Below are 27,756 nucleotides of genomic sequence, written 5' to 3'. Positions count from 1 at the left end.
AAACACTTTCTTGTTTCTTTACTTTATTTGCCTTTTATTTAACCTACAAATGTGTCAGATCATTTTGCCTGACCCTGTACATTAGCGACGGTTTTCTCACATGGTTCACATCTATAACTAAAGTAGCATTTACTGTGAAAAATAAACGTCTGTAAACGTACGTAAAAATAAAAGTACTACTTCTACTAATAATTATGATAATCCGCAGGTAGTTATTTGTAGCTAGTGCTACGCCTACAACTCATGGTCAAATCATGAAGGTGCGTTCCATTTATCATTCCCACTCCTTCAACATCCACTTTCCCGTGGCTCTGCCAGTGGCCTCTGCATGACCTCGGTAATTGCGTAATACCAAGTGCCAAGGTCAAGTTAGCTAGGGTGGCTTAAACTGCTATTGGAATTCAGCCATGTATTATGGGACAGGAGTGCATTTAGTCATTTGGTGGCTAAGGTAAACTTAGTCACTCGGGCCCTCCACAGCCTTGTACTGTTTTTTTAATAATTATTTTTAATGGTATTTTTTACAGGTGTTTTAAGGTGAGTGATATAATTTAGGCCATTTTTTTCCTGCTTTTGAAATCTGTTACAGTTATCTGTCATCTTAAATTCCTATTTCCTGAGCTAGTTAAAGTCCTTCAAATCCTTATTACCAACAAGTGAATCTCAACACTTTTACTATAATTTATAATTATACAGTAGACGCCCCTACAGCGTAAATAATCTGTTCCGAGAACCTTTATGTTATAGGGATTTTATGTTATACAAAGCGTAAAATACATGTAAATAGCCTAATCCGTTCCAAGATCTTCCCAAACTCACCCCTTTGGCACTTCAAAATATTCAAAGTCCACCAAATATGGTGGGAAAATATAAGAAAATGTTAGCATAAACATAGTAGAGTAACATTCCAATATAAAATAAGGTAATAAATAAGGTTACTGTAAATGAATAAAACTGAAAAACAAAAACAATCCTACCGTTCACAAGATGTCTTGATCAGGAGCGCAAGTGGAGGCAGGAAAGAGGAGGAGGACTAGCCTTAAAGAGTCTAAGAGTCAGCTGGTCTCACAGACAAACGCACACGCACTACACGATAATGCTGCGTGCAAAATTTTAATTTGTAACTTAACTTAATTGTTTAAGTTACTTTCAGGGTGACTACGAAGAGGAAGGAGGTTGAAGGGAGAAGCCTGTCTCTCCCACAAACTCACGTACGTGCTGTATAACTCAGCCAATGAGATGAGAGTGTCGGCGGTGCCCCGAAAATCAGCCAATGAGAGCGTGATGCGTCAGAAGGCGTCACCAAGTGTTAGTCTGAACTTGCACCGACTTGAGGCATTAATAAAGTTGATTGAAAAAAAAAACACTTGCACTGATTTGACGCTTTATGTTATATGGAATTTCTTCTGTAATACGAAGCAAAAACTTTACATAAATTCTTTATGTTCAGTGGAATTTATGTAAAACATTTTTCTCATAAATTCTTTATGTTCAGTGGAATTTATGTAAAAGGAGGTTTACGTTATGCGAGGTACTACTGTAATTTATAATTTCATTTACATTTAAGTAGTTCAAAGTACATCTTTGTGATGAAAAGCATCAGTCTCGGCTTCACCTCTAAAACTACAGTACTGCATTCCCCTCGGCTTTGCTGCTGTCAAGAGCGTCTGGCTGTTTGTTGTGACTGTGAAAGAGGTTGACGCCTTTGGTAGTTTTGTTTTCCTCTCGCCTTCTCTTCTCCACTCCACTCCAATGGGGTAACTCTGCTTCTTTTTTTTTGTTTTGCACCCGTTTTCCGAAAATAAATGTGCACATGCGCAGTAACACGGAATAGTCCATTGCATGAAAAGGAGTGCAGGGGGAATCATGATAGATTCCGCATATTGATTTTAGTTTTAAACACGTGAATTGAGACTGAAACAGTAATATGTACTTTAAATCAAAAGAAAAAAAAATATCAGTGTTTATGAGACATTTGGGGGCCCCTGGAGATCTTGGGGCCCTAGAAAATTGCCTGTGTTAAATTGCCTGGTATTAAAAAATGTATTAAGTCAGCAAATTTCATACTGACAAATCTGGAATGATGTAATGTAATCCATATATTCACTTGAGACTTGTTTTAATCTGAACTGAACATTTTTTGATGATAAGATGCCAAAAAGCTCCGACATTCTGGATAAAATTAATCAAAAGAAAAAAACATCCAAAAAATGTGAAGTATGGCGTTTTCTTTTTTTTTCTGTCTCTCACTTCAATAGTTATATCTCGCCCATGTTTTCTTTTTATATTATAATATCTTACACTTCTAATATGTACATTTTACAGTTACTAACTTTGTTTTTTCATGATAACGTTGCTACTGGTCTGTATGATTGCATTTTTGTTAACCAATGTCTGTTTTATATGTAATGTTTTGTACAACAAATGATTGGAAAATAAACACTGTACATACAGTAAATGTAGACCTCAAGACTCCGCCCATTTCACTGGGAGGCCCCGCCCCTCACAAGGAATGACTTCCGATTCCGGGTTCTTTCTCTTCGCTCAACTACACTGTGGCAGTAAAGATGGCTGAAGCTGAGCCTGATAGAAGAGACCTACCGTCCGATTTATGTTCGGAATTCGTACATTTCTCCGCCAAAGACACCGCGTCGGTAAGCGTCTTTACAAGCTGTCAGTCCCTGTGATGGTCATGCCGTCCACCAATGCGTCAGTCTGAGCTTTTTGACCTGCTAAACATGGTGTTTGTGGGATTAAATCTGCCTATCGCTTGGCTACCTCAAGCTAATGCTAACAGTAGCCAGGCTATACTGGCAGTGATGTATAAACAACATCTGGATGTCAGAAACATCTAATCAGCGTGTCAACCTAAACTTGTAATTTTTACACCAACTGTCGATTGAACCAACACGCTTATACCGTTTAAAACGTGAAAATGAACGTTTTTTTGCCCCTCTACAAACACCTTAGCGGCTTGTTTATCATAATGTACTGTCATGTACACCACATTAATATGTTGCTTTATGTGCTCACAAGTCGGTTTTACCGTATTAACTGTTCTTACAAGGTGTCATAAAAAGATACCAACATTGGGTCTTTGAATAATTGCAACATTATTAGCGCTACATCAAGGTTTTATTTTTCCAGGTATCTAAGACGGTGTTGGTGTAAATTCAGTTAATGTATGCAAAACAGTATCTCTAATTGTGGGTGACAATCAGAGCACCTGCATTGCTGTTCTCCACCTGCCATTCATTAATAATAAGTAGCTGTGTAATAGCTTACAAGCCGTATGTTAACATACCCACTGCATTGTAGTGTAAATGTTATATTATTAAGTCCCTCCAGGGTTTCGTAGTCTTTTTTTGTGGTCAATGCGGCCTAAAATGCCTGATTTCGCTGCGTCTTTTTCACAAAGTTGCAGCAAAAGCTTGCAATGCTTTGAGGCGTGTTTTTTTCCCCGATAACATTGCATCAGCTTTTGGTTTGACGTGTTTGTTTGACATCTCAGCCTGAGGGAAAAAAATACAATAAAAACTTTCACAGTTAAAAATAATTTATGCTGAAGACTACTAAACAATACAAATACTCTTGGGACATTACTATACAAATGACACTTTCTATACCAGCTGTACACTGACTGCTCTAAAGTATCCAAGCTTCGTTTCTAGTATTCTAAAATACTAAAATATTTCTAAATATTTCAAATTTCTAATACGTCTAATTCTAAAATACTGTATATAGGTCATTGTCAATATATTATTTATTTATAAAGTGTATCTGTCGTATTGGAATAGAATGGGCAAAACTGCGACTTTGCACATAATTTGCGGGGATTGTTTTTTGCAATATTGTGCAAGCCTTGATGGTCTGATTGTTAATATGTTCTTACAGTATTTTTTCGGACTGAATTTAGTAATTTAGAACACTTGGCACATTTGTCACTGGGATTAAAATTTGATCAATTCCATTATGGAAAAAAAATAGCCTGTCGTTGAAAAAAATTTGTGTCAAGCTAACTGAAACGCATGAATGCCGTTTTCCCTTTCAGTGTTTGTGTTGGAGTTTCAACGGATGGCACAAACAAAGACTGACAGAGCTGATTAGTCTCTGCTCTGTCAGCTCAATCTGCTATCAGAATTACTGTACCTGCAGTCCAGCCCAGTACAGTATTGCATTCTTTAACAATATATGCAACACACTGTAATACACTAACTACAGGATAAATTATATAGGACTTCTGTTCATTTGATATTAATTATTGCAGTACACTCAATACTACAGTAATGTTAATGTACTGTAATATTCAGTGCTTCCGCTCGGGGGGGAAAAGGGACACAAATATGCGTATGCACAAACGTGTGCGTAAGCGTAGTTTGTTTATGTTTGTGTTGTCGTGTGTGTGTGTGTGTGTGTGTGTGTGTGGAGGTGGGGGAGACTGGGCGGACAATATAAACTTGCACAGCCGTCTGGGAAGATCGAGGAGGAAGTATCGGCTGTCATGCTAATGACAGTGCAGAGTGAGTCCCTGACTAAAATGCAGCTTTTGTTTATGATGCAGCTTGTTAAGTACAAGAAAAGTTGATGTTAGTTTGAAGCGAGAATCTCAATCTTGTTGAAAACACCTAGTTTATATTTTCATTTTCCATTTCTTTTTTTGTTTACCATTTAGTTAATTATGGATACTTTAATTTGCTGATTTGATTTTCACTTGAAATTGATGACATCGTTTTTTTTTTCTACTTAACGAGCTGCATCATAAACAAAAGCTGCATTTAAGCCAAGGTCTCGCGCTACACTGTCGTTAACATGACAGCTGATGCTTCCTCCTGGATCTTCCCAGACGTCTGTGCACGATTGTGCACGTTTGCATCGTCCGCTCAATCTCCCCCAACTCCACACACGCATACAACGATACAAACGTAAACAAACTACGCTCATGGACACGTTTGTGCATACGCATGTTTGTGTCCCTGTCCCCCAAAGGTAGAAACCGAGGGGAAGCACTGACTATTACAGTACATTAACGAGAGGTGCAACGATTCCTCACATAATTTGAGGACTTTGTATATGTTTACTTTTGTCTGAATAAAAAAGATTAAAAAAATTAAAAAAAAATCTAAACGGACCTTCCAATCCCTTCAGCAACACTTCCTGTATCTGGGATGTCCGGCCATCAAAATAAAAGCACGGCAGTAAAAGACGCACGGTTACACCACACATTCATTCCGTTCATTAGAAAAGAAAAAATTGTTACCCACTTTCAACTCTTGTGTCCTCTGTTTGCACATACTCCGACAGCCATTCCACCTAAAATAACCACTTTTTTTTTTCTTTGGCTTGGTCAGTGGATGTGGGACTGCCTGTTTGTTTTGCCATAATACGGGGTTAGCAAGCAGCATTTAGCTCTCTTAACTCTGCTGCCCCATTATCTACACGCTAACCTGCGAAAGCGGCATGTGCTATGTAATGCGCGGTTAATGAATTGCATAAGTAAAGCGTACAGGATCTTATCATTGGCTGGACATTGTGTTATACCTGTATATTGATGCGTTACAAAATGGTACAGAATAAGATTCAAGAGTTTTATTGTCATATGCACAGTAAGACGGGTAGTTATACTACGCAATGAAATTCTATTCTGTTCATTCTCCCAAAAAAGAAAGAAAACACAAGAAAATGAATAAGAACAGAAGAAACATTAATAACAATAAATTAAGCAACAACAGAAGAGACATTAATACAAATAAATAAATAAATATATAGTGTTATGAGTGTGTGCGTGTGTGAGTGCTTCGTTGGGAAGCCTGATGGCCTGTGGGTAAAAGCTGTTTGCCAGCCTTGTGGTCCTGGACTTCAAACTCCTGTAGCGTCTGCCTGACGGTAGGAGTGTGAATAATGAGTGTTGTGGATGTGTGCTGTCCTTGATGAGGTTGTGTGTTCTTTGTAGGACTCTAGATTTATAAATGTCTTGCAGTGAGGGGAGGGCTGCCCCAACAATGTTCTGTGAGGTCTTGATCACCCGCTGGAGTGCCTTCCTATCGCATGTTGTACAGTTACCGTACCAAACAGTGATGGAGGCTGTAAGGATGCTTTCGAAGCAACTCAGGATTTTGGTGGACATGCCAAATTTCCTCAGTCTTCTCAGGAAGTACAGTCTTCTTTGGGACTTCTTGATGATTTGTTGGGTGTTGTGAGACCAGGTGAGGTCCTCGCTGATGTGTGTGCCAAGGAACTTGAAGGTTTTCACCCTCTCCACCTCAGTCTCATCAATAAACGGGGGTTTATGCGGTTCCTTTTCCCTTGTTCTTGGGTCAATGATCATCTCTTTAGTCTTATCTGTATTGAGAAGGAGATTGTTATCACGACACCAAGCTATGAGGTCCGCCACCTCTCTTCTGTATGATGTTTCAACACCTCCAGTGATCAGGCCGATGACTGTAGTGTCATCCGCAAATTTAATGATGCTGGTGTTGTTCTGGGAGGCCACGCAATCATGGGTGAAGAGCGTGTAGAGGAGCGGACTCAGCACACACCCCTGTGGGGTCCCAGTGCTCACAATTCTTGAGCTGGATGTGCGATTGTGGACTGTGACTGACTGGGGCCTGTCTGTTAGAAAGTTGAACACCCAGTTACAAAGGGGGGGGTGACAGGCTAAGTGTGAGGAGCTTGTTTGTGAGTTTGTGGGGGCTGACTGTGTTGAATGCAGAGATATAGTCTATAAATAGCATTTTGACATATGTGTTCTGGCCCTGTAGGTGAGAAAGGGCTGTGTGGATGGCAGCGTTGACTGCATCATCAGCGGACCGGTTCTGACGGTATACAAACTGTAGAGGGTCCACAGTGGCACGGATGCTATTGATGTGGGTCATGACTATCCTTTCAAAGCACTTCATTACAGTAGGAGTGAGTGCTATAGGGCGATAGTCATTCAAGCAGGTCACGTTGCTCTTCTTGGGTACGGGCACTATGGTGGTGGACTTAAAGCAGGTCGGTACAGATGCTTGTGCAAGCGACAGGTTAAATATGTCAGCAAGCACATCATCTAGCTCTGATGAGCAAACCCGAAGTGCACGGCTTGAGATCTTGTCTGGGCCTGCTGCTTTTCGTGGGTTTGTTTTGTTCAGAACCCTGCGCACATCAGCTGATGTCACCATGAGAGGTGAGTCCTGTGTGCTCCCCAAGTCCAGCCAACCTCTCTGCTCATCAGGAGTTTGGGTGTCAAAGCCGGCGTAGAACTTGTTCAGCTCGTCTGGAAGTGTGGTTTGGCTGGATGTGGCTATGCTACTCCGCTGTCGATACTCTGTGATGTGCTGGAGCCCCGCCCACATGTGCCGAGGGTCTGAAGTAGAATAGTAGCCCTCCAGCTTCTGTCTGTACTGACTTTTGGCCTCTCTTATGGATCTCCTCAGGTCATATCTAGCCTTTTTGTAGTCCTCAGCGGTGCCCATGACAAATGCAGACGAACGAGCACGTAGCTTAGACCTTACATCACAGTTCATCCGCTGTTTTTGATTAGGGTATTTTCTGTAATACTTGGTGGTGGTAACAGTCTCTATGAATGTGTTAATGTAGCCAGTAACAGCAGATGCATATTCATCTAAATCAACAGTACAATCTTGCCTCCCCGCTGCAGTTTTAAACACATCCCAGTTTGTGCAGCCAACGCAGTCCTGAAGTACTTGATCAGTTTCTTCATTCTACAGTTTAACAGCTGTACTTACAGGGGGAGCTTGCTTGAGGACTTGTAAATTGTAATGTGTTTATTTCTTTTACAATTCAGGTTGCATTTTATTTTGTGTGCTGCATGGATTTGCATGGGAGCAGTATGCGATTTGCGCATGCATCTTAGAGGGAACATTGCCTTGTATCCATTGCAGTCGTCCTAAAAACTGCATTGACCGAACTTTGCCGTTGTAACTAATATGTATCATATGATAACCTTTATTCTTCTATTTATAGAAAAACTCATCTCATCATTCTTGCATCATTTCAGCGGTGGTTGGCAGCAGCGGATCTTCAGGTGGAACTCTATCGTCACTTGGCAGAGTATGTACCCAAAATCCTTTGCTTGGGGCCCAGTGGATGCAGCAGCAGGGAGGAGCAGAGAGATGAGCAGAGGGAAGAGTTGGCCTGTCAGCTGCTCCTCCTGGCTCCCCTGGAGTGGCTGCTGCTGGGTGAGGATCCAGCTACAGGCCTTGCTCAGCTGCAGGAGAACAATCAGCCGTCACCACTGTGCGGACACGTGTTCAAGGTGGGAGAGCCCACCTACTCCTGCAGGTAACGCACACACTTACTCCAACAAGTTATACCTTTTACACTAAAGGGAAACATAAAACAAAAGGTACATATCTTAATATCGTAATCTATCTTTAGTCAGAATGTCATGCTGGAACCGTACGGAAAGTGCAAAGAGAAAGTTGTGGCAAAGCTTAAAGTTGCTATCCCTTTTACAAACTATGCTTTTTTTGAACCAAAAATATAAGAACACCACCACGGGCTATCAGATGTTACCAGTAGTGGTTTAAAGGGATAGTTAGGATTTTTTTTTACATGAAGTTGTATGACATCTCCATCAGCAGTGTAGTATATCAACAGTGACTTACCCCCCACTTTCTTCTGTGAGCGGAGTTCTGGTCGGATTTCTGTGAGGAGGAATGTCGTTTTGGTTAGTTGCTGGGGTCTCTTAAGTTAAGCATTTTGCTTCTCAAAAAATATGCGTTCAAAAGAGTAATACATTTGCAGTTGCTACCAAAAAAATCTGACCTCTCAGTCGCTCTGTGTTATTTCCTCTGCGTTCGTATCACACGCCAGTCCATTGCTCTGTGTGTGTTCCACAGAGTTTGCATGCGCGGATAGTCTTCCACCGCTGTGGAACACATACACAGCAATGGACAGGCGACAATGTGTAGTGATACGAACGGAGAGGAAATAATGTCTAGCGACTGAGAGGTCTGACTTTTTTGTTAGCAACGGTTTTGTGATGCAAATGTATACTCTTTTGAACGCATATTGTTTTGTCACAGTCTGAAGTTAAATTGTAAAAATCTCTTTTGACCCGAATAAAAAGATTTGCGTGCGTGGCTTTCTCTCACTGCTCTTTAATATACGTTGCACGTAAATGTCCATGCACATAAAGAACAGCAGTCCAGTAGTGGTTGTGATAGGCTTACATATTCAATAATAGTTATCATTAGTAGATAAACTTTGCCAAATTGGTATTACACATCTAAAGTGCGTGTGTGTGTGTGTGTTATGTGGGGTGTGGCTTGCAGCATCAGAGCTGGACGTGGACGAAATATAAATTTTGTGAGGTTCACCGCCCCCATACAATACCTAACCAAGGCAGACAGCACCTTTTTAAAATGGTGAAGTGCATGCTATGTGTTCATATGCTAGCATCCCAACAGACATGTCTTTTTAGAAGGTTTATTGGATTTATTGATAAATCGTACAGATTACTGTAAGCCTGAACCTACGCTAACAATAGCATGCAAGTCTCCACAGCACAACTCACAGATTTGCTAAGCAGTGTGCTATGAATGTGCACCAAGCAGTGCACACATCCTTGTTTTCCACTGGACACATGATTGTCATTGCTACACCAAGACATGCCTAAGATGATCTCCAGAATTGAGAAACGCCAACATGAATAACATTCAGACAAATGCTGTTCAGCATATTTAAAAGAAATGTGTGACTAATGTGCAAAAGCTCAGGGGTTTTCACAGTCTAACAGTGTGTCCAGTCATCCATTATGTGTTGTTCAATGACAATACTGGGGGCGAAGTGAAGCTTGGACGTTGTGTTATCTGTTATGTGTTCTTTGCTCTAATTAGTGTTGAGAGCTGTGATCAGGACAAATGCCAAATGCGTCCGAAACTTTCGAAGGGGTGCAGAGCTCTTTTTAGTCCGTACGTTCTCATAGGAAATAATGCGTCAAAGTTTTTTTTCAACTCTTAGACTTTTTTTACTAACTTGTTTATTTAGCTGTTTTTTATTAATATATGCATGACATGCCACAATTATGGTTTGATGTGATTTAGTTCCATTTTTGTTGTCATAAGGGCATGACGTTCTGTGTTGACTAGGGGTGTCATGATACACACGAGAACGAGACAATATTTTAACATTACTTTTAAGAAAACAACAAAGACTTTTTTTTTTATTTTACTGACTAACAAAACGATTCAGCTGCATTTTGAAATGTTTTGTAACTTTGCATGCATGACCTAAGCATAATGCTTTTAACTGTTGAACTTCTCTCCACAAATTGGAAAAAAAACAACTAAATTAACAAAATTGTAAAAGTTCAAAGAATGACGACAGTTGGAGCTGCTACTTCTGATCATTTATGTTGACGTGAAGTTATGTAAATACACATGTAAAACAGATTGTAGTAGATTAGGTTTATGTTTACGCTAAAAGAACTACAGTTACTATGATGCCTATAGTGCAGAACCAGGAAGTAGTGAAGTTCTGAAATAGAAGTCTTATGCAGCCATCATATTTTGGTTGGCAAATCTTAAGTAAAGTTGATCAAATGTAGAACAGCTTCTGCTAATTAACACCTTGGCAACTTTGAAAAGAAGCAGACACGTTGTGAGCAAACAAGTGACGTTGGAACACCGAGTGCAGCTTGGATTGCAAGGTTTATTGTGCACAGAGCACCTAATGTGCGGTTCCAGTACTGCCTTGTACTGGGCATGGCAAAGGGATCATATTCATTAATTTTTTTAATTGTGCATTTCAACTGTGTGGATCATTTTATTGTACTGATTTCCATTTGATTTCGGTAACTGATGAGAAGCGATCACAAACATAAAAAACTTCAAAATGCAAGCGATACATACAATCCTCAAAAAATAAAAACATTGATGTAGCATACAGAAAAAATGAAGGATGTGGGCGGTCACTTTTATATATTTTGTACATAATTGATGCTAAAACTAATCCAATATAGGTCAATATATGCTAAGCTATCTGAACAAAACATCAACATGTTAAAGGTGACAAAGCAAATTAGTGTAATATTGAGTAATATACCTCAATAATAGTGATTTCATTTGTAATCATTTTGAACAGTGTGAATGATTAATTTATTTTTTATTTAATTAAAGTTTCTCATTGGCTGAGGTGCAGCATTAATAGTTCCAGGATGGAGCCCTGTTCCCCATCTCGACTGAACAATGGTGGCACACTGCTTTGGTCTAGCCACGTGTCTTTGTCCGTTTTTGTGTTACACCGGGAAGGCTAAGTGTTCCCAAACAGAAAACTTTATTGATGAAAGATGGTCTCCAGGCTCTTGACTGGCAGGTGTCCTTTGAACACACATTAAAACATTACACACTGCACGTACAGCTACTGTATGTTTTTCCAGTAGTAACACTTACAGTAGCTACTAGCATGAAGCTTCTAGCAGTAACACTTAGCTACTAGCATGAAGCATCGTCCTTGTTGAGTAACCCACACAGCTAAATGAAAATCACCCCCTAATGTTTCAGAGCATTTGGCCAACGATCGAATTAGAGCTAGTGCGTGTAAACCAGGACTTTCAAATAAAAGTGTGCATGTAATCATAGTCACTGTCCACAATGAAGCCAGTTTTTGGCATGGCCAACTAAGGGACAGTTAAGCAAATATTCGAGGTGTCGGGGCATGCATATATTTGACTCGGTATGTATAATTTTGATCCTGTGTGAATTATTAAAAATTCTTACAAATTACAGTATGTGAACTTCTGACTGCAACTGTATGTGTTTTTTATGTGTGTTTAGGGATTGTGCAGCTGACCCCACCTGTGTTTTGTGCATGCAGTGTTTCTTGGGAAGTGTTCATAAAGATCATCGATACAGAGTGAGTACGCACGCACGCACACAAACACACACACAAACACTCAGGAAGTAACAAAAGGGAAAAGTCCATGTTTATTTTGTATGGAAGGAAAGCTGCCTGATGGCTTTTACAAATTGGACAGGTGTGTCAGTCCTAGCAGCTGCTTGATGTGACAAGTGGTAAAGACCATTATGCTGCTACAGGCTGACTTTCTCTGTGGCACCTGCTGTTCTGATGATGTCACAGCCTATAGGTGGGGCAGGTATGTTCCACTTTGTGATGTTGCACTGTTAACTTGGACTGAGCACCGCAGTGTGCCATCCCATTAAACACTCTGTAGGCTGTTGTCTCTTGCAACGAAACATGGAGTGGCACAGCTGAGGGCTAAAGTGGCTGCTTGGCAATTGGATGATTTCTTTGTTTGGCTTCCTGTTCTCCTTAACTTGACAAGTTACCCTCAGGAAGACACTTGCTAGTTGCTCCTGATGCTCTGCTGCCAACATCACATCTTGACAGTCTGTCAGTCGGACTCCGTATTGCTAGGCAAAACAATTTCAGCCTTTCCTATCGAAGATGTGCCACAACTCAGAGGTCAAAATGCAATGCAGAGTGACACCCGATAGCCGACAGCTGCTTGTCTTCTGCAGGTGGCACACCTGACTGTGTGTGTGTGTGTGTGTGTGTGTGTGTGTGTGTGTGTCTGTCTGTATGCACCTGCAGATGACCACGTCCGGAGGTGGGGGTTTCTGTGACTGCGGAGACACTGAAGCCTGGAAGAAGGGTCCTTACTGCCAAAAACATACACCAACCACCAACAAAGACTCAGAAGAGGTGAGAAAGTTAGTGTATTTTTTTAGTTTTAGCTGTAAAAGTAAAAACTTTATTCCGGTGGCCAGAATAAAATGTGGCAGCACAGTGTTCCAACATGAAACCGAATCAGAAAGAAGTTACCATGTAAATAATAATGTAAACATTGACTGACTGACTGTGAGGCAGACGTGATATAGTTCTGTAGTTTTTCATATTTACAAAACACATGGAAACATAGCTTTTACACACATTGGACTAAATTGCTAATTAGTATACAGTGTTCCCTCGCTATATCACGGTTCACATCTCACAGACTCGCTGTTGGCAAATTTTTTAAAGTGCAATTTTGCATGTTTTTTTTTTCAAACAGCGTATGAACTTGCATTGTGGTCTACGTCCTTGTGGTGTATTAGAGTGATCTATCTGTGCTCTGTTGTTTGTATCTGTTATTGTATTTACTACTGCTACCACGAGAGGGTGTATACTCATGTGAAAGTTGAAGATGTGTGCAGCTGGAAAAAAGATGTCGTCCCTCCATGTCGTCTCAGTATGTGTAGCCGGCTGAATATAGAGCCACACAGTCCTGATTGGCTTAGGGAGAATCCGCCTATTGTGTTCTGCCTTCTGATTGGCTGTAGACCATTGTCAATCAATCTCCTTCGTGCAGCACTGCTGTGTTTTCTGTTGTTTACAAGTGATTTTACAACAGCAGTGTGACTCCATTATGCAATACTGTAAATGAATCTTCGGTTCATGGAGGAGTAAAATAATATGACAGGAGCAATATGTTTTAACAAGCATACTAAAACACTACAGCCAAACAGCGCCAGGATAAGGCACGGTCAGAGGAGTGAAATACACGAGTCACTTAATAATTTCTTGTGTCCAACCTAGTAGGTGGATGATTAAAATTCAAACAAAATTTGAACTTTGCAAGTGTTTAAACAAGAGAGAATTGTGAGAAAATGTTAATGCTTATATGAGAAAAGTGTATGGTGAGGGGTTTTACAGCCTTAAAACATTTATAATAATTGTAAAAAAGTAAGGCTACTTCGCTGACTGTACTTATTGTTGGCTATTTTGGGAACCCATCCCTCGTGATAAACGAGGGAATCAAAACTGGGAAGCAGCTTCTCTTCACAAATGCTGTCATTGTGAGGAAAAAGAATGTTTGCGTAGGGAAATATTTCCCCATGGGCTGGTGTTAGCAGAGCATGCTAGTGCGACTCAGGCTGTATGAGTGTGTTTATAACATGTTGTGTTTGCTGCTTGTTAATAAAGCACTATGAATTGCATCGCGATTACATCTTTCTTAAACACAAGCTCGGGATTACACTTCATTGAGGATTTGTAGCAGTGTGTTAGACAAGTTAGCCAAGCTACACCCGTTTCTGAAATACTGGGTTAAAATTGTCCAATGATGTATTGTAATTGATGATGCAATGTAATTGATGTTATTACTCCTCCCACTGTGTATCATTGTGACACATTTTTCAGGCCTTGATCTATAGTTTTGCAGTATTTAACAAATGTTTGTTCCATTCAGGACCCTGTAGCCCAGCTACCGGTTGACTTGGTTGCTCGCAGCTGTAGCATTTTTTCAATCATCTTGAAGTATGCTGTGGATATGCTGACGTGGACTCAAGAGGATCAACTACCTGAAGGCCTGGAGCCACCGTATGTACACACATACGTAAATGTGCACGTTAACTGTGTTATTTACTTTTACCATAATTACTACTTACCTAACCCTAATCATCAAGAATCATATTTATCTCAAAGGAGGACACATCTTATACAAACATGATTGTTTAGCCTGAAATCGGTTTCAGTGTGTGTGTGTGTGTGTGTGTGTGTGTGTGTGTGTGTGTGTGTGTGTGTGTGTGGGTGTGTGTGTGTGTGGGGCACTCCAGGATATGTTGTTAATGTGTATGTGTTCAGTGTTTTACTTTGTGTTTTACTTTATCCTCTACCTTTTGTATTGTCTGTCTTTGTCTGTGTCCAGTGAAAGAGGAGACAATTACTACTGCATGCTATTCAATGACGAAGTCCACACCTATGAACAGGTGATCTACACCCTGCAGAAGGCTGTCAACTGCAGCCAGAAAGAAGCCGTCAGTTTTGCCACCACTGTGGACAGAGATGTCAGTATTCCTTTCGTTAACCTCAGAGCTTGTTGGCTGATGACACGCACACACACCTGAGGATTGCTTTAAACCCACTTTTAATTACAGTGGAGAACTGCTACTTCCAAGTAGTGGCGAAAATATCAACTCACAGTACACTATTCACTATATTTTGACAACTTTAATGACAGTATGGCACTTTCTCAATTGTGTTTTTATCAATGATCCCCACTTTTCACGGAGGCTACTTTCCAGGACCACCAGCGAATGGTGAAAAAGAGCGAGTAATTGATGCAACCAAAACATTTACTATGTTTGACACACCGCTTGCCTCCTCCTACTAGCTTGACGTTGTTGTCCTGCGTGTTTGGATATCAGATTAGATTCAACTCCAGAACCCACTCCTTTTCTTTTGAATATGCCCCACACACTTAATAGGCGCATACTAGGAGATGTACAGTATAGGTACTCACCACTAATAAATGATAATGTGAGATGATTGATAGAACATATGGAATCAAAGTCACAATGTGGAAGTTACATATAAGCTTTGCGTCTCACAGCAACTATGGTGCGTTCAAGGATGGCCGAGCAAAGTGTGAAATCTCAGTGCTTGACAAAAAACATTAGTGAAGCATAAAGACATGAACATACATTTTGACAGTGGTACATGAATGAGAATCGGCCAAGTATGCTTACACACGCTTTTAAATTTTTTTCTTCTTACCAAAAATTTTGAGTTTGCAGGTCGGAATGCTGAATTGCAATGTTTTTTTTAGTAAAATGTAGCAATAAAAATAACCACTGATAAAATTATCACAAGTGTATATATTAATGGATATTTCTTGCATAAACCTGCAAATTTGTGCTTATAATCTCCATAATTAGGTCATTTATTGGTGTAAATGGTGTAAATGGGGAAAGTTTGAGTTGCTCAGAAATTAGAGGCAAACTTGAGGAGGTGTTCTTTATATGCAGTGAGTCAGCTTGATATCAACATTCTTACTCACACTTCACAAACCAACAAGTATATAAATCCAAATGTCTACCTCACTCATGGTGCAACCAAAACTAACACAAGTAGCGTGGAACACACAATGTAACTGTGCTACGCAGACTATGCAGGTATCGAAATAGACGCTTACACACTAATTTACATACAAATTTATAACCCGTAAAGCATGCAGAAAAGGCCACACGTACACTTGCCCAACAGGAAAATACCAGTCTTGCCTTGTGGGATATGTTAGTTTACAATAATATTGTTTTGGTCGCACCGTGAGTGAGGAAGGAATTTGGTCTGACAAGCTCCTGTTGGTTTGTGTTAGTGTAGATTTTTATGGGCTTCTCAATTACTTGTGTTTTTTCGCCATTCACGGTTGGTCTCGCTGGGATGCTGGGACTATATTCAGATTTTGCCTTGGTGGATTTTAACCAGAATGAAAGTAGATCAACAAAATGCAAAAAGAAATGTATAAAATGTGCTAATACAAGAAAGACTTGAAAGGTTGTACATTGGTGAAGAAATGGAATTGTGTCAAAGTAAATTGGTGTTTTCTATCTTTTAATTTTGATCTTTCATGCAGATCGTATACTAAAATGTTGGGGCTCTTTATAGCATGCTCACAATTCAGACTTTTTGCGTGCTGTCCTGTTTTATATGTAGTTAAAAAGACAGTATCTGTGATTTATGTGGAGTGTACTAGTGCCATTAGTACAGTAATGGCAATGTCCACTGAGATTGCACAATTAATGCCAAAATGTACTTTATTTTGATTTACAGGGCAGAAAGTCAGTTCGATATGGAGATTTTCTTTTTTGTGAACAAGCAAAGACTGTTATAGTAGTAAGTTTAAACATTTTTCATCTAAACACTTAACTTGACAACGGACCCATTGATGTTTAAGTTTTGCATATTTGCCAACTCCACAGAGGAACACCAGCCGCCAGTCAAAGCCTCTCAGAGTTCAGGTGATGCACTCATCTGTTGTCGCTCACCAGTGTTTCGCACTGAAAGCTCTCAGCTGGTTGGGACAAATCATCCAGTACTCAGGTATGTATCGATTTGACCGATGCCTGTGCTTTTACGTAACCGTGGTACCTTGGTTTTTGTACGCCCTGGTTTTAGCAGGATTTGGTTTTAGCAGGATTTGGTTTTTGACAAAAGTTATTGCCAAAATATGTCTCTGTTTTTGTACACTCTTTGTTACAGTGTGCCGAACAAAGTAGTCCGTTTTCCTGCGTATAATTTTCATTTGCATAATCGAGTACCCAAACAAAGCATCAGTGTGTTGGTAATGCTGGTCTCTGTGAAGACTATAGTGGTTCTTTTAGAGTTGGGACACTACAGACAGATTACAGCCAGGAAATCCTTTAATCATCATTATTACGGTATGTTTGTGTGGGGGTGGTTTATTTGTTCATCAAGCGCACACAGAATGATGAACAACATTGTATCTGTCTCCTTTGTGCCCTGTGCTGATGAGGTTCCTATTTTTGAGTGATAGGCGAATAGGCTTTCAGACAGTTTGTGCTTTTATCGAGTTACTTTTGCAAAATAACCCACCAACGGGCCAAAGAAAGTTGCAAGTGCCAGAACAGTGATGAAGATGGTGAGAAACATTATTGAATAAAAAAAAATACTCGTAGCAAAGTACGATGGTACAACTGCTATGATAGGATAGTAATATGAAGGTTCCTAGTTAACACATTTTGCAGACGGACACATACAGTACAGTAAGTCAGCCGGGCCGGTGTGTATAATGATGATTGTACCTGCTACTGAAGTTTACCAGAAAGTTCAAGTAAGCAACTATACAGCTCTAACTGTTACGTTTGTAACGGACTAGAATCAAACAGCGTCGGCATGGCTCTTCTGTCCTCTCCCCTTCTCCCCCTACTCATTGCAGTGTTCGCCAACAAGAGTCTTCAATAAGGTAAAAATGATGTTAAATGTTTCTGCGTGTAAAACTATAATTATTCTCTATAAAAATGTGTTTTGTGTTTTATATTTTTGGTTGTCAGAAGTGGATTTACATATTTATCCTGGGGAAAATGATTTCAGTTTTCATACGATTTGTTTTTCGTCAGACCTTTTGGAACGGATTACTACCAAAAACCAATGTACCATTGTATTAGAAAAACAAAGTATGAGTGTGTGTGTTTCAGATGGGTTGAGAAGGATCCTCTGTCAGGTGGGACTTGAGGAAGGTCCAGAAGGAGAAAATTCATCACTTGTTGACCGTTTGATGCTCAACGACTCCAAGATGTGGAAAGGTTTATTTTTGACAGTTAACTCTATTTCTCAGATTGCATTTAGACACAAATCAACTGGGAGTCACCTGCTGGGGTCCCACGGTTGATTGCTTTGTCTTTCCCAAGAACAGTTTTGATATATGTTGTTTTTTCACCCCCTATAAAGGAGCAAGGAACATCTACCACCAGCTGCTAATGAACAGCCTCCTAATGGACCTTAAATACAAAAAGATCTTTGCTATCCAGTTTGCCAAGGTAATATAGTAATATAGTATGTCAATGTGAAAAGGATTTCTTTGACTTTAGTCGTTGGAAAACTATATTCTACAGTTTGTTCCGTGTTTGCTGTGTCGCTGTTTTAAAATCAGTTGTCTCTTTTTAGAACTACAGACGCCTCCAGACTGATTTTATGGAGGATGACCATGAGAGAGTGGTGTCAGTGACCTCATTGTCTGTGCAGCTTTTCACTGTTCCAACCATGGTGAGTTTTCTGGTTAATCTTCACACATTATTTTGGTCATCTTCACTTTATGTCCCACCTGCTTTATCCTGGTGGCTGGAGAAGTCCCCACGTCTTCGTCTTACCGTTGGATTTCGTGTTTTGCCATGTTTTTGTATTTGACTGCAAACATTGTTGAGTGGGTTGATACACAGCTGGTTCAAGGAGGGAGGACATCTTCTCAACCTCGTTAAGTAACACCTTTTACCTTTAACCTTTAAAAAAAAAAAAAAGCAAAAAAAAATTAAAAATGGAACACTGGGCCAAAGTTCACATACATTTGATGTTCTATGTTTTATAGTTCATAGTTCAAATTAGGGGTGGGAATCTCTATTCGATGCGATTACGAATCAGAGGCCTGCGATGCGATGATGAAACGATTATCAATTCATCTCAGTGCATCTTTTTTTGTGATCAAGTCAGTTTTTTCATGCATAATTTTTTTCTATATATAATTTCTTTTTACTCACCAAAACAAGCATATTTGTAACGATCCACAATTAAAATAGACTGAAACAGATGAATTTACTTCCATTATCTTTTAATAATTGGAAGGTTAGATCTACCAACATATTTCTCATTGCACAGAACCAGCAGGAAAAGTAAAGTGCACCAGTAGCAACATGTACAGTATAAAATTAACAAACTTCAGCATATTCCGAGTAACCGACAAAAAAAAATCTCCTGGTTTCCTCCTGGTTTCTCATATTTGTTGTGTTCCCAAAATATTTAAGCTTGTATGACAAAGCTTGCATATTTTCTGGCTCTTGTCCAGCAAATTTTTACCTTCAACTACGTGAAAGCCAAAGTGCTCCCTGACGAGTTTACGCTCAGCCATTTTGGTAGTGTCTTACACTTAGGTGCACCACAACTGTCCGGATAGCACTTCCGCTTTCCGCCTTTTTGTTCAGTTGTTTTGTTGGTCTGTCATTACAACCTGGTGCAACACTTACGGTATCCATCCATCTGCTTCTGACCCGCCCCCCCGGCCAAATTTGAGAACACTTTGTGTTATGTTAATGTTGTGTTGTGTTAATGTGGAGACTATGTGCTCTCAGGTGTCAACCACCTGATGCACCAGTGATTCCCTTTCACAGTAAACAAGAAATTAAACTAAAAAGCTAATCTACTCGTCAAACTGGAAAAAATATAGAGTTGCAAAAGTGCAACAGAGCAGTGGTTGCACATGTTGATCTTGCAGAGTATGTGGTGTGTTCCAGGCGCGAATGCTAATGGTGAAAGAGAACCTGATAACTACCATCATCAGGACATTTGTAGATCACCTCCGTCACAGAGATCTGCAGGGACGCTTTCAGTTTGACCGCTACACTGCCCAGCAGGCCTTCAAATTTGGACGAGTCCAGAGCCTCATTGGAGACCTCAAGTAACTGCTTTGTCATTAACTGTATGCTAATATTTCATCACTGTTTGTCTGCTTCTTGACTACTAAAAAATGATGCTACAATGGAACCTGTTTTAAGTCAACCGCATCTAAGTTGACTAACTCATCAAGTCCTGGTCCACCATGTTGTTCTTATTACTAAAAAGTGTAAGCCGCTTTGCTGTAAAGCCATAAAGCGTTTAGAATTGTCATACAATTTGTACAAACATACATTTTGACATGTAGTATTGTTAACTTCATCATTATCGTTGGTGTGTTTTTGCAAAAGCAGATTTGTGGTTATGTCATAATCAATAAAAACTAGGGCTGTCAAAAATACTGCGTTAACGGCAGTTGCTCTGAATAACATGGTTAAAGTTTGATTCAAATGTTATGTTCCTATTAAAGAGATGAGTGGCCAATCGATTTGCAAATTTGTGCTATCTTTTAGCTTGATTTGCATTTTCAGTTTGTTTGGACCTGTTAATATGTACATTTCATCTCCTGTCGTTGATCTTTCTGTTCATTAAAAATTATTTCAGGCATAGCTGCGAATGGTGATTAATCGTGATGAATTAATTTGAAAACGGATTAATTAAAAATTGTCATATTTGACAGCCCTAATAAAAACAAATGAAGAAGGGTGGCTGGGAGGGGCTGTCGACTTAAACTGGTTCCAGTGCTCAAACATGAGACAAACACTAGCCACCTCCAAGATTGATTGATTGATTGATTGGTACCAGTTAAACTGTTTTGTGTGTCCAGGTATGTCTTAATCAGTCGACCCTCCGAATGGAGTGATGAGCTCAGAGAGAAGTTTCTGGATGGTCTGGATGCTTTTCTGGAGCTCCTTAAGTGTATGCAGGTAATAAGGTGCTATGCTTTTGCAGACCCAACATGACACTTGACCTTATTAAGACTGTACTAAGCCCTATTGTCTTTCAGGGCATGGACCCTGTAGTTCGACAAGTGGGGCAGCACATAGAGATGGAACCTGAGTGGGAGGCAGCATTCACCCTGCAGATGAAACTGACTCACATCATTTCAATGATCCAGGAGTGGTGCTCCACTGATGTGAGACACACACATTACATATTGTCACTGTTCAATGACAGCCGTGTACTAGTGACGTGAGATGAGGTTCATGGCTGGTGAGGCACTGATTCCTTTGGAGTTTTTTTTTTTACATTAGTACATTAAGAGGATAACCACATCGGTTAAAAACCTTTTCAAAATGTTTTCAGATACTTCTTTGACAATTTAAAAAAAAAATAAACTGGAAACAGTTGTGTTGTTACCTTTTTATTTTTATCAGTACTTGGTCACCTCCTTGTGAGTTTGGGTATATAATCCTCCATCTTGGCAGTCAAATGCATTCATTCATTCAGCAGAGCATAAAAAATATATTGAATGCATTTTATTTTCTGCACTAGCTAAAAAACAAACAAAAACACTGGCTTTTCTTCTGTGGAAGGACGTCAGTGACAACCACCTGCAAGTGCATCTTGTATGACATTTCTGTATATTTTATTGTCTGATTAGCAAGAATAATGATGTCACACTTATATTACAGATATTACACATGCTGTAGAAAGTCATGGTGTATTATAAATGTTACTGGCAACATGGTGACAACCACAAGCTAGTGGGGCTTGCGCACTGAGCCGAGTAGCCACGCTCACGGTGGACTCACTTTAGGTTTCTTCGCTATTTCGAAAATCAGCAAATTTAGCAATTTTTATTTAAGAAAATCCTAACGGTTGGAATCACAGAAAATACATTTATAATACAGTTTGACGGACAAATATTAATATTTTTTATTATTCGTTATTCGTTTTTGTATTTTTCATCATGCCTCCCTTGACCGCACATCTCTGACTTGTACAGTCTCGCACAAAAGTGGAGATCGCCTATCAGTTTACATCTTAGAAGGCAGAATAGATTTACTGTCCTCTAAAAATAACTCCACACACAGTCATTACGTGTCAAGTTGGCAACATAAGTGAGTACTGTGGGTCCCCGCAAATTGGCCATTTAGCATTTATGTATATATTATATTTTTTTTGTTCCCTTCAGAAAATAGGCATTTTTTTCCACAGAAAACACCTCTTGTTCTCTAAGATGTAATCATTTATAAATACGTGATAGCAAAATGATAAAATCCCACTTTCCCAAGGGAAGGAATCATGCCGTGCTTCAGAATGTCACAGTATGTGTTGGAATTCATGTTTTGCCCAATGAACTGCAGCTCCCCAGTCATGCATCCCCAGACCACCATGCTTGGCTGTAGGCAAAACAGTTACCTTACAGCAGGGGTCACCAACGTTTTTCCTTGTGAGAGCTACTTTTACAAAATGAAAATGGCCAAGAGCTACTCATTTTTGTAACATTTATTTTCAGAGCTCAAACAAAGCTCAAACAAAGTGAATATGCTTGTTTTACCAGACCATTAACAAAATGCTGGTGTCCACAACTCACATTTTGTATTTCAGAATGCATTTCTTTCTATGTTCTGTCATTATTAACTGAAAACCTGAAAGAAAAGCAGGCTTGCGGGCATATCATGTGGTCGTGGGGGGCTACCTGGTGCCTGCGGACACCACGTTGGTGACCCCTGCCGAGTAATGGCTGAGTGCAGAGTAATTTTCAGGAGTATGTACTTATTACCACTTTCTGAGAAGATAATATAAACAGATTGACAACTAAATATTTCATTCATAATATATAATATCTGATGCTTATCGTTTTTTATTTAAGTGTGCCTCATTAATCATGTTATCACGATACTTAAATGGACAAAATCTGGTATTTGTCGGCTAACGGAAGCTCTGACAATGAAGGTGTCTCACATTCAGCTTGTGGTCCCCAAAAGCTTTTGGCCAGTGCTGTTTTACAGTAACAGAGTTAATGTTTAATTTCTTTCATCATCGTTTTAGGAGCGTGTGCTGATTGAGGCCTACAGGAAGTGTTTGGGTGCCGTCAGCCAGTGTCACAGTGGCCTTCCAGATGGTGAACAGCCAATCAGCTTGAATCTGGCTGGGCACTGTGTGGAGACTTTCCGGTACCAAGTGTCTCAGGACAAAGTGTCCATCCACCTCCCTGTCTGCAGACTGCTTGCAGGTAAACACACACAAGTCACATAGGTAACTTAGGAATTAATGGAAAAAAGCACTACTTCATAGTGATTCTTTTAGAACTAGCCTTATTAAATAGTGAGTATTATTTTTCTGCATGCATACTTGTTTTAATTGAAAATTATACGAACACTGCAGCCAGTATGGAGTCAGAGTTTTTGGGACAGAGCATGGTGTTCCATGCATGGCTTGGTTTCATGTCATTGATTCGACACATGTCAATCTGATGTCCTCCCCTAGGTCTTCATGTTCTCCTTAGCAGGACAGAAGTTGCCTCTCGCCTCCCTGAACAGCTTCCATTGGTGGGTAGGATCACATGATTATGGAAAAAAACGTGAATCACGATTCTGTTGCTTAAAATTCAATTTCTCAATAGAATAAGACCTAAGACAACAAATTTGTAGATTTGTTGCTAGTTGCTTTTTTGTAAAGCAGACTCTAGAGAGGTCTGAATATAGTACTCGCTAGTTGGCAACACAAATCCCCCCTGCTACAAGTATGTCTTCTTATTCTGTGGCACACCAGGTGCGTATAAAATGTGTTAAGACGTAGAATTATGATGCCATCTAATGTACGGAGTTGGAACGACAAGCTACATTCTCAGAGTCCCACTATATTGTGATGAGCGAGGGTGAATAGGTAACGCCTCATCTATTTGTGGCGGTCCAAAATTTGCTTGAGTACATTGGCAGTGTGTGTTTGTGATACACCTTGTTAAATAAAATTAAAAAATGTTGTCCTTTAGAAATTAGATCACATGTGAGTGTGAATCGAGATTGAGATTTATTTTTTCAGTTTTTTGTGCAGCCCTGTTACTGTGTCACATATCTTTAGGGCTTGTTTGTCATAGATTGGTCTGTGAGAGGAAAATGCATATTTTGTAAAACTTAAAAAAAAACAAAAAAACGACAATTTTAGATAATGGCAAATGTGCTAGATGTTTGGGCGAACTCCAATTACACCTTTTAACCACCCACACAATTGATGCATTTTTTTTAATGATCATCTTGACCACTTCCAGTCTTAATCCGTGTTGGTCTGTGTCTGCCTTCAGGGGGAACTCAGCCCACCCCTCCTGATTGAACTCCCCTTGCGATGCTTGGTGCTCTGTGCCCAGGTGCTTGCTGGGATGTGGAGAAGGAATGGTTTCTCCTTAATAAACCAAGTGAGCTGATATTCAGTCTTGAGCACAGTCAGAGGGGAAGCTGTAGTGAGTCCATCACTGGCCTAAAACTGGAACCCATACGTCTGTTTATGTTTCAGATTTATTATTACCACAATGTCAAGTGCAGAGTGGAGATGTTCGACAAAGACATCATCATGCTGCAGGTACAAATGAAAGTATACACTGCAAAAAATGTAAATCTAAGCAAGATGTACAATCTAAAATTGAGAGCTGTTCCAAATAGGATACTTTCGTCAGTACACCCTTATATAGTGGTGTGAAAAAATGTTTGCCTCCTTCCTGGTTTCTTATCTTTGTGTATGTTTATGACACTCAGATGTTTCAGACCATCAAACTCATTTAAATATTAGTCAATGACAACACAACTGAACACAAAATGCATTTTTTAAATAAAACTTTTTATTATTAAGGGAGAAAACAAATTCAAACCCACATGGCCCTGTGTGAAACAGTGATTAGTAGTTCACATTCACAGTTTCAAAGTTTACAGGTAATCAAAGTAGTTGATATCATTCAATAATTCTAGAGATGCTGCTGACTCAGATACCGACCATCCATGAGTGAGATCGGCGGATACCGTATTTATGTTTAGTGGTATTGGTCAAGGGCACCGTTAGACAATTCCAAGGGCCCCTGGCAGATAGGTAATTATTAGAAAATAAACATTTGGGTGGGTAGTCTTTCGTTTTTTTGCCTTTTATTTGTTTGAAATAATTTATAGGTTGTAAACATTTGACACAAACCTGAATTTAATTTGATGCCTATTTCTGGAGTAATATGAATACATGGGCTTATAATTACACATAATTAATAGTTGTGTAAATAACCTGAGTAATATGTCAGTCACAAAAGCTACACAGCGCTCATTAGACACAGAGTTTATGTACAAGTTAATATTTGCTATCAATCATTACAGATATACAAGAAATTTTAATTATTATGCAAAATACCACGGGGAGCAACGGCGATTCAGGAGGGGAACTTAATGTCAGCTGACTGATGTCATATGACTACAAAGCAGCTAATTGGTTCCAGACCTGACCATTATAAGTAGGAGTCGTGATTTATAAATCAAATATTTTTGTAGTTAGAGCATGGAAAACCTGTATACGATTTCACAATCTTGTCCATATGGTTTTTAACACTGTTAGAGCCTTATAGTCACCTTTACATTTGTATTACCCAATATAGTAGGTATAATCAGAGAAAGTAAGCCGTTTAAGACATAAATTTAACTCACGTTCGTGTGTGTGGCAATAAATGATGTGTGGACAGGAAGTGAGGTCGGGGGTTCAGAGTTACATTTTAGCTTGATTACAGCCACAACAGTAGCCTGTGTTGTTATTATGATGATTATTATTATTATTGTTGTTGTGCCTGTTGTGAGATAATTCATACCTGCGATAAAAGCCTGTCGTTCCAGCGATTAAGTCTGGTGCTTGTGTTACAAGTGACACCTAGTGAACAGTGTAGATTACTGCATTCTAATCCATGTCTTTTAATGTCTTACACTGTACAATAATCCCTTGTTTATCGCTGCTAATTGGTTCCAGACCTGACCGTGATAAGTGAATTTATACACAACATAGGATTTTGTAGTGAGCATAGAAAACTTGTTTATGACTTTCTAAATACGATATGTACCAGTATTGGAGCCCACTAGACATGAAATAACACCCTTATAGTCACCCTTAACACTCATGTTACCCACGATAGTACATATAATCAAAGAAAATAATCCATTTAAAACATAAATAAGACTCGTGCTGGCGTGTTTTTCAATAAATGTCTTCTGGATGTGGACGGGAAGTGACATCAGGGATATAGAGTTGAGTTTTAGCTGGAATACAGCCACAACAGTTGCCTGTGTTATTATGAGGATGATAACTGTTATTATTATTATGTGTTGTTATTGTGCCGTTTGTGAGATAAATTATTATAAAACAATAAAAGCCTGTCACTGGCGATCAAGTCTGGTGTGTGTTAGTAGTGACACCTAGTGGCCAGTGTAGACTACAGTTCATTAACATCTCGTATTGCCTTGAACCGTATTTGTATTTTAGTTCATTTAGATGCTTAAAAATGCTTAATTTAGGCCAAGAATACATAACATTTGATTAAATATGCATTGTTTGGAGTGATAATAGTCCGTAGTCAACCATGAAACAGCGATCATTTTTTAATTAATACATTTAAAAAAAAACGCGATAGAGTGAGGGAGTGATGTTCGAACTGTGATGTAGCGAGGGACGAGTATATTTGTATTTCAGTTCATTTCATTTCTATATTTGAAAATACTTAAGGCCAATACACGTAACATTTGCTTAAATATGCATATTTATTGACTAATAATAGGGCATAGTCAACCATGAAACAGTGATCATTCATTACGTAATGAAGTATAGGAAACTGCGATAGAGTGTGAGCGTGAGGGACAACTATATTCTTAAAATAAGCAAAATAATTGGCCAGCCTAAGACAAGCAAAGTAATTGAAGATAAAAGTGCCTGGTAAGATTTTTTTTTTTTTTTGTCAAAAGAAGCTCTTGTGACTTTGATATTAGATATTTAATCTTGCTTAGATTTTTTTGCAGTATACTGACTCCACTGACACAGAATTCTGTCGTTTGGCTTCCTTGTGTCTTTGTTGCTGTCTTGTTTTCACAGGCTGGAGCTTCCATGATGGATCCAAACCACTTCCTGATGATTGTGCTCAGTCGTTTTGAACTTTTCCACATTTTCAGCTCTGCAGACTGCAGAAAAAGATACAGAGAGACCAATAAGGTTGGTTGAGACTCTAATGTCGTTTATATTGTACAGTGGTGTGAAAAAGTGTTTGATTGATTTGTTTTTTTGCATGTTTGTCACACTTTAATGTTTCAGATCATAAAACAAATGTAAATATTAGCCAATGACAACACAAAATGCAGTTTTTAAATGAAAGTTTTTATTGTTAAGGGAGAAAAAAAATCCAAACCTACATGGCCCTTTGTGGAAAAAGTAATTGCCCCCCTGTTAAAACAACTTAACTGTTAAAACATAACTTAACATCGCACCTGAATTCAACTGGAATAGGTTATAAAGCCATTTCTAAAGCTTTCCAACTCAAGATGGCCACAGTGAGAGCCATTATCGTCAAATGGCGAAAACATGGAACAGTGGTGAACCTTTGCAGGAGTGGACGGCCAACCAAAATTACCCCAAGAGCGCAGTGAGGACTCATCCGAGAGGTCACAAAAGACCCCACAACAACATCCAAAGATTGCAGGCCCCACTTGCCTCAGTCAAGGTCAGTGTTTATGACTCCACTATAAGAAAGACACTAAGCAAAAACGGCCGGCATGGCAGAGTTCGAAGACGAAAACAACTGCCGAACAAAAAGAACATTAATGTTTGTCTCAATTTTGCCAGAAAACATCTTGATGAGCCCTAAGACCTTTGGTAAAATACTCTGTAGCCTGACGAGACAGGTGTGTGTCCCATTACATCTGGTGTAAAAGTAATGCCGCATTTCAGAGAAAGAACATCATA

At 39.4% G+C, this 27,756-nt stretch overlaps 1 protein-coding gene across 6 annotated transcripts in view; it reads left to right on the top strand.

Moving 5' to 3' along the window:
* Positions 1–27,756, top strand: part of ubr2 (ubiquitin protein ligase E3 component n-recognin 2) — a 62,136-nt gene that overhangs the window by 4,915 nt on the left and 29,465 nt on the right. For 5 of the 6 annotated variants that reach the window (XM_054765952.1, XM_054765949.1, XM_054765951.1 and 2 more), the window contains exons 1-19: positions 2,524–2,654; positions 7,997–8,280; positions 11,778–11,856; positions 12,556–12,666; positions 14,192–14,322; positions 14,651–14,789; positions 16,555–16,617; positions 16,704–16,824; positions 17,940–18,047; positions 18,193–18,281; positions 18,409–18,507; positions 19,746–19,909; positions 20,672–20,771; positions 20,852–20,980; positions 22,843–23,026; positions 23,281–23,342; positions 24,095–24,205; positions 24,304–24,369; positions 26,893–27,009. In XM_054765952.1, coding sequence (XP_054621927.1) covers positions 2,568–2,654; positions 7,997–8,280; positions 11,778–11,856; positions 12,556–12,666; positions 14,192–14,322; positions 14,651–14,789; positions 16,555–16,617; positions 16,704–16,824; positions 17,940–18,047; positions 18,193–18,281; positions 18,409–18,507; positions 19,746–19,909; positions 20,672–20,771; positions 20,852–20,980; positions 22,843–23,026; positions 23,281–23,342; positions 24,095–24,205; positions 24,304–24,369; positions 26,893–27,009 — 2,244 coding nt within the window. In that variant the 5' untranslated portion in view covers positions 2,524–2,567. Of the gene's footprint in view, positions 1–2,523; positions 2,655–7,996; positions 8,281–11,777; positions 11,857–12,555; positions 12,667–14,191; positions 14,323–14,650; positions 14,790–16,554; positions 16,618–16,703; positions 16,825–17,939; positions 18,048–18,192; positions 18,282–18,408; positions 18,508–19,745; positions 19,910–20,671; positions 20,772–20,851; positions 20,981–22,842; positions 23,027–23,280; positions 23,343–24,094; positions 24,206–24,303; positions 24,370–26,892; positions 27,010–27,756 lie in introns of those variants that run through there. The other variant, XM_054765953.1, reaches the window with a different exon arrangement.

Source organism: Dunckerocampus dactyliophorus, chromosome 21, assembly GCF_027744805.1.
Source record: "Dunckerocampus dactyliophorus isolate RoL2022-P2 chromosome 21, RoL_Ddac_1.1, whole genome shotgun sequence".
NCBI classification, from domain to species: Eukaryota; Metazoa; Chordata; class Actinopteri; order Syngnathiformes; family Syngnathidae; genus Dunckerocampus; species Dunckerocampus dactyliophorus.
This window is presented reverse-complemented; position numbering and strand designations above follow the sequence as displayed.